Genomic DNA, 7,441 nt, shown 5'->3' on the forward strand with positions numbered 1-7,441 from the left:
TGCATCCGTTCTGCACTCTGGATCAGGCTGAACCCAGGAAGATGGGAGCACCTGCCAGACAACTCAGACACGGTCCAAACAAGAATCCTTCTTTCTCAGCTCACATTAGATCCCTTCTGGATTCCTCTTGCTCTTGGTTCAGGGGATTCTGCCCATGATGCCAATTAAAATGTCTCGTCCCACTGGGTGAGTTGTGAGAAAGGTGAATCCTCGGAACCTCCCAGATCAGGCACTAACTTTATCAACCCAGTTAGCTGTCCCTGTCTTCTACCTGGCTGGTGGAGCTGGTATTGCTGGAGTTGCTCAGCCAATTCCTCCACCCCTTTTTCCTCTCCATCCTTCCAGGTCATTACTGCCGCTGAGTTGGCACACGACAATGCTGAGCTCCATCCAAATGTGGCCGCATGGATTGCGTGCACTTGATGCTATCTGGATGCTGGGAGAACTGATGGTTGTTCAGGTCAGCGTTATACACCACGTCCAGCACAGCCCATTCCCTCCCATCCTGGACACCTCTTTCCATGGTGCCCCACTGCCCTGGCTGACACGTGGTTCCGTACCTGTAGGGGTTCCGCTGCAGGGCCTGTCATGGGGCTTGGGTCACACCCGGACACAACTCTTCCCTTTACAAAGGTCAATAGTGCTTAATAGTGCTTGATGAGCACAGAGCAGCCTCCAGCCCAAAGCATCAGGAAGTGTGTAGCAGTGCCAGGATCAGGGCACACCTCTCAAACATTCTCTCAGCTTTTGGGGATTCTGTCACAATGCGCACGCCGAAGTCACCCGCTGTACCAATATGGTTATCGCGTAGTGCTTAATTTATTGCAATTCCACTACAACATTTATAGAGCATCAGGTAGGCGTCGCTTGCTACAACACTGCTAACTGGACAGCAGATATCATCACATAGGCATTCTTGCAGTTAGATGATGGTTAGCAGTCCCGTAAAGCACAACCTGGAGGCGTAGATGTTCGACCTTGCAACACAGCAGCTGTTCCTCGTCTCAGGCCTCTGAGGACACTCCAGGGATTACTCGAGCATGTTCTAATAAATATGCCCACTGTTCGTCAAATATTCCACCACAACTCCCCCTTTTTCTTTTTGCACGAGAAACACCCAATTAGTAGTACCTGCAATTAATTTAAACACAATAGCTAATTAATGCAAGTGTGCTAAAGCGTCGCTAGCGGTATTACTTTCCTTAGCTGGCAAACATCCTAACTTGGTGAGTGTACCTAAAGCTGAGCAATGCTGTTTCAGGGTATGTTTGGATCTGAGAGACAGGATGTCTCAGGAGCAGAGACAAGCAAACCATACACTCAGAGCTGCACAGAAGGTCATGAATTCCAGTTAACATACGCATGCTCACACACACAGGCATCCATTCTAGATAATCACGTAAGCAGGAATCAGAAACTCCCTAAGCTAGTGCATTATTACTTATTGACCCTTGAAAGGTGGCAAACCACCAGAAAGGAGAGAGAAGAAACACGCCAGCGGTGGATGCGATAGGCAGCGCCAGCAGGGCGTCCCCTGCTTCAAAGAGCACTTCTCCTCTCTCACCCACCACAGACTCTCTCCCGCTTTTATTCTTCTCAGGGTCTGCAGGGTTTTTTCCATTTGTACACTGCATCCGCGTGGCCAGTGCATTATACAGAGCCCAAGTGGAACACCTGTTCGCAAAGCGGAATAAACCACCAAGGTTAGCTCTCTGTATGAAACAAAACATTTGCAGCTATAAACACAACTATCAGCTCCCTTAAAACTATCGGAATACTCTGTTCTATCCCAAGATCATTCTACAGTGAAGGGCGTTTGGACCCCTGATACAGGTGCCAATTGAAGGGACCAGTGAACTAACAATCTGCTGGGCAATACTCCAGAATCCTAGATCAGAATCACATGTGGAATCAAAGTAAGATAGCGTGCACCTTTGTCTCGAGTGATGCGTAGTCATATTTTTAAAACCCTGACTGGTGGGATGAAAAGCAGTTAATCATTCTATAGTACAGGGTCATCCCTTTGCCTGGGATTCCTTTCCAGGTTTTGCCTTCACAAATTAAAAAAAAATGCTAATTGATAGGCTAATAACATCATAACCAGTAATTACTGATAATGAGGTGGTAAACAACAAATTATGAAACAATACCAATAAGCAAGAAACACACAATCCCAGTTATTTTCTGCCTTGAGATGAGGCTGAGTGTATCACGCTGGAACCCACGTAGGGCCTGTCCCTTTAGATACACGAGTATATCCCCGACTCCCGTATTTCCCCCCTTTTTCTTTTAAGAATACCTCAATGATATACATAATGCAAAACTCGCTTGAACTGCGCAAAGAAAGCAGGGTTGTTAACTGCCTTAAGAGAAGATTCCTCAATCTGCTGAATGACACCTGTAACATACAAAGAGTTAGTTAACTGATGTTCTGGGGGGGGGGGGGAAGAGGGGATATTTGTCCAGTATAGTCAGCCATAGCAGTTGGAGAAACAAATGAATGCACAGGAATCCAGTCCAAATCTTTTTAGTAGTGATGTGTCGTCAGGAGGGAGAAATCCAGTTCGTTCTGCGGATCTACTGGGCTAGGATCAAAAAGATTCTCTAGTTGCAGTCCATCCTTGTCTTTAACAAAAGTACAGGCGGGCAGCAAAAACGGAACGGCAAACGGCATGGGGGGGGGGGGGTGGCAGCGTCACGGCTAGCAGAGGTGGGGGCTCGGGCAGCAGCGGTGCAGCAAGCGTCAGGGGGGTTACGGACGGCGGTCGCAAGGCAGGAAAAATCCGGAGCGGACTACGGCCACGGGTGCTGCGGGCACCTCGCAGCAGCAGCGGCGGCGTTCTCCGAGGGCTGCACTCTTTCTTCTCCCTGACTGGGGGAGGGACTGAAGTCTTGGATTGGGTCCAGCAGAAGCTGCTTTCCTCATCGAGGGGCAGCGGCAAGTAGTCGGAAGGATTCGTCCTTCCCTGTTGAACTTGTTTGTGCGCTGCCGAGATTCAGCGTCAAACAGGCAAAAGCATTCCTGAGTCTTATGCAAACTTTGTCCCAAAACTGCCCCATCAAAAGAAAACCCAGATTTCGAAAACTCAGGGGCGTTTTTGCTTATCCATTTAAGAAAAGTATCTAATACTGAGATAAATACAGTTTGATTCTGAAACTTTAAAACTCTCTGTAATTCTTTGGGATTTACTTGTTGTTCCTTCACTAAAGAGCTCCCCATAGTTCCCAAGCAAAACTGACTCATAAGAGTCACAATACTTTCTCCACTTCTTTCATGCAGCCCTGAGCCTTAGCCCAGCTCAGCAACTGCTCCAAGTCCTTTGATCGGACTGCTTCACCTCTCTTAGAGAGAATAAAAAGCCCATTCGCTTTTGTAAAAAGCAGGTAAGTAACCAGTGCGCTACCCGTTTATCCACGGTGCACTGCAACTCCGTATCCCACCGCCTGCCGAGCTATGTTAGCCCATTTTGGGCAACCAACCAATAAGGCAGAGGTTGCGCCCCCGGACAAACACACCTCATTGGGAGAAGGCGGGGGTGGAGGCAAAGGAGGGGGTAAATCTCCATTACCCTCTCCTGGGGGAAACAAAGCGGATTCGGACTCAGGGTCCCCTGCAACAGCAGTAACAGGAGCAGAGGGAACAATACTATCCATATTTTTCACCGAAACAGGTATGCCTAAGGAAGGGTACGGCCGATCCTGAGTACCCCCCTGCACCACAGGTGTTGCTAAGCCCAGCTGCTTAGCTGCTTGATCCGCAACATCCTGTTCCACTTTGTGGCGCTTAATACAATTAATAATTTCTCGCCACGGTTTCATTAACTTCTCTGCCTCTTTACGATCATCAATCACGTGATCCCATACCCATAGCATATTGCCCATCTTTCGCCACTCCTCAACATTAAACAATGTCCCGGTGTGCAAAAATGCACCCACTGAATCCTGCTTTTCTGAGAAGCGTAACGAAAGCAACTGCTTTTCTAAAAAGCGCAATAAAAGCTGTTGGGCTACCTCCCGCTCCATCCTCGCGACGTGATGCACGCCTAATCCAGTGCGAAGAGAGGGGTTCTCTGGCCGGCCACTGCCTCGCGGTCCCGCAACTGCCGGTCCACCCCGGTTAAACCTAAAAAAACCCCTGCTGCTAAAATGCAGCGGGGTTTATGCGGTCCGCCTAACACACTCCCTGGGTAGGGTCCCTGTCCAGTAAACTCCTGTCCTCGTTAGTCCCTGTTCGGGCGCCAAATGTTGGGGAACACCCCGGTATCCCCAAAGGGTTGTCCTACCGGTACTCGCGTGGGGAACGCATGATCAACTCAATATGAGATGCGTCCAATTTTATTGTAGCAACACACCATCTTATATAGCATATATGCTTCCAGGGATACAGGGTCCAGGGATACAAGCTCTATGCAACGCGCACGCTAACAATATCGTTACCTGAGTAATCTCCATATATGGGATATGTTGTTAACTACAGCACTATGGATACAGAATACTATGGATACACTGGAATATACTAGAACACAGTGGAAACACCACATTCCACGTATCTAGGGATTACCTCATTACATCATAAATCATTAGTAAATGTAGCTACGTGCTGCCGAGCAACTTGCTTCTCAACAGGGGTGTTTAAGGCTTGTAGGGCTTCAGTGGGCCTGGGTATTTAGAACTGTGGGATGGGGGATTCCCCGCAATTCAGATAGGGGATTCCCATGGTGTGGATTCAGGTGGTGCACATAAATGTCAGGGTGAGCCATATGGGGTTGGGGGTCATTTGAGGTCCCCATGGACAGGATTTGGGTTTCCATGGTGATGTCCAGTGTGGGCCCCAAGGGGCAGGTTGGGATTTGGGGTCCACTAACACAGGCACTTACCTGGATCTCTACGGCCTCAGGCATTCCTGGGGGGACACCTGCATCAAAAAGGAGAGGAAGGAGTGGGGGTTCTGTGGGAGCCATGAGGGACATATGGGGGATCTGTACGTAACCTATAGGGGATCAAAGGACAGGTAGGGGATTCTTGGGGAGATCTATAGGGGATGGAAACCACTAATCTCCTTCCGCACTAGGGCTCTCACCTCTCTGCATCCAGAAGCTGCGGGCATCGAGCACAAAGTAGAGGCCCAGGCAGAAGACGAATACAGCAGCGCAGCCCCTCACCACCGCCACAACCACATTCACATGGGATGGCACCTGTGGGGTCAGGATGTTTGGGTGTCACCATCACGGAGCAGGGATTCAGTGACAGTGCCACCCACGGGTGACACTAAGGGCAGACAAATTGGGGTCTCAGACCTAACATGGGTGGCAGGTGTGGGTGTCACCTGCAGCATCACGTTATCTACAAGGAGTGAGGACACAAATGTGTGATCCTAGATGTTCTAGGAGTACGTATTGGTGCCGACATAGGCCAGGGTCCCAGCAAAGTGGCTGAAGGTGGCTGTGCCCACCAGTAGGATCCTGGTGCTGGATAGGAGCTGAACATTCACCTCTGTGCAGGAGGAATGTGACACCATAACCCTCATTCCAGCACTGGGTGGTGATATCGGTCACCAATGCCACATGTTTCCTGGGCTCAGGGAAAGGCTGAGTGGGGGGTAAGGTGTGGTTCATGTGCAGGGAGGAGAAGAGATGGGACTTGGGCCTTAGGGAAAGATCAGGTCCACCCACTGTCCCCAGTGCCCTCACCTGTCACCACCAGCTCCACGGGGTCACTCATACTCGATGTCCACAGTGGCTCTGACACCTGGTACCGACACTGATATGTCCCCGCGTCTTCCAGGTTTGTGACAACCAAGGAGAACTCAACTGTATTGTGCTCCTCGTCTTTTTCCTTGTCAGATCTCAGAGTTCCATTAAACCAGAGCTGGATCCAGGCAGCTGTCTGGGGCAGGTGGCAGCGCAGGGTGACAGAGTCCCCCAGGGACACCCCCTGGCTGGGGAGCAGTGAGAGGGAGGGTCGGGGCACTAGGACAAGGGACAGCAGTCAGCCTTGTCCCTGCACACCCTCCTGGATCCCTCTGATGGCCCCCTTCCCAAGCTCCCCTCCCTCTGTCTGCATTCTCCCCCTGTCCCCATACTCACACTGCTGAGCACTGCTTGCTGCCACCAGACACCAACCTGCAAGGAGCACAGTCCTGATACCACTCAGGGCCACCAACCCCCTGGCAACATGTCCCCATTGTCACTCACCCAGGATGAGGGCCAGCACCATTGGTGCCATGAGACAGGAGTGGCTCGGGGCAGCGAGACTGCAGTGGGGACAGGGAGTGGCCGGAGAGGCAATCTCATTTCCCCCTGGGGACAGGATGTCATGATGTCACCTCCTTATGTGACAAATTTCCCCCATTTGTGGTGACTCTGATGGGTCCCCGGTAGGGTGACACACACAGAGCACAACACACAGCTTTTGTGGGGTGTCCCAGGCAGGCAATCACCCCTTGAGTGTCACACATTGTCCCCTAAGTTCTGCCACCACGTGGCCTTGCCTGGTGTCCTCCATGGCATGCCGCACACACAGGACTCGTGGCTCCAATGGGCTGTCCCACATGGGATGTCACATGCATTCCCCAACACCTCCAGCCAGATGTTACCACTCGCTACAGGAGATCCATAGGGGATGGAAGGAGTCAATAAGAGGGCAAATGATTTAATTCCTTCCCACCAGAGCTCTCATCAGCTCGTAACCACATTCGCAGCACAGGAAACCACAGCTTCCCTGAACAGAAATCTTGACCTTTTCCCCCAAAGTGATATACGTGTTACGTATGGGGCTGGGGATGACCACCCAGCCGTCCCAGTGCATCATCCAACCAGAGTAACTCCCATCTGCAGGAAACTCCCAACTTCAAACAAGAGCAGAGCATACAAGCAATATTTCCAAGATCTAAGCTGGCTTCATTAGTCAAGTGAAAGAACAACCAGAATAGATTTGCACAAAGGCTTGCAGGTCCAACCCCATCCCTGCTTGGCTGTCATGATTTTGTCCCTAAATGGCCATGTCTCACCCCATTTTCTGCCTAAAAGTTTCTCAGAAAGCAACAACACCTCCAAGCGCTCCCCAGAACAGCACTGAGATCAGGGGAAGAAGTGGGGTGGAGCCGTGTGTGATCTCCTCCCTCCTGCAGTACCTTTGCTGTTCCACCAGGAGCAGCTCTGCAGGTAACCCTGCTGCCAGGGAAATGCTCATGGGTGGGATTTCTCCCACCTCAGGGATGCTCAAGGCTCTTTCTCTCCAGGTGAGGCTGTCTGCCATCTCTGTCCCCAGTGCTGGCAGCTCTTGGGGGACCGCTGCTATTGGCTTTCCAAAGAAAGAGGGACCTGGGAGTGAGGCCAAGAGGACTGTGAAAATCAGGAGTCTCAGCTTGTTGTGTTCCAGAAGAAGGCAGAAAAGATAATCATGGGGTGGAGACCTGGAAGGGACCTGAAAATTCTCGGGT

The 7,441-nt window shown here is 50.9% G+C and overlaps 1 protein-coding gene across 1 annotated transcript; it reads right to left on the reverse strand.

Annotated features, from left to right (window-relative positions):
- Positions 1 to 3,193: 3,193 nt before the first annotated feature.
- Positions 3,194 to 6,216, reverse strand: LOC110390982 (platelet glycoprotein VI-like). Its single transcript, XM_021382615.1, has 4 exons — positions 6,195 to 6,216; positions 5,691 to 5,969; positions 5,081 to 5,195; positions 3,194 to 4,915 (listed from the first exon to the last, which is right to left on the reverse strand). Exons 1-4 carry the CDS (start codon positions 6,214 to 6,216, stop codon positions 4,894 to 4,896), a joined length of 438 nt encoding a protein of 145 aa, XP_021238290.1. The 3' UTR covers positions 3,194 to 4,893.
- Between the last annotated feature and the right edge of the window lie 1,225 nt (positions 6,217 to 7,441).

The sequence above is a fragment of the Numida meleagris genome, unplaced genomic scaffold (genome assembly GCF_002078875.1).
Source record: "Numida meleagris isolate 19003 breed g44 Domestic line unplaced genomic scaffold, NumMel1.0 unplaced_Scaffold261, whole genome shotgun sequence".
NCBI lineage: Eukaryota > Metazoa > Chordata > Aves > Galliformes > Numididae > Numida > Numida meleagris.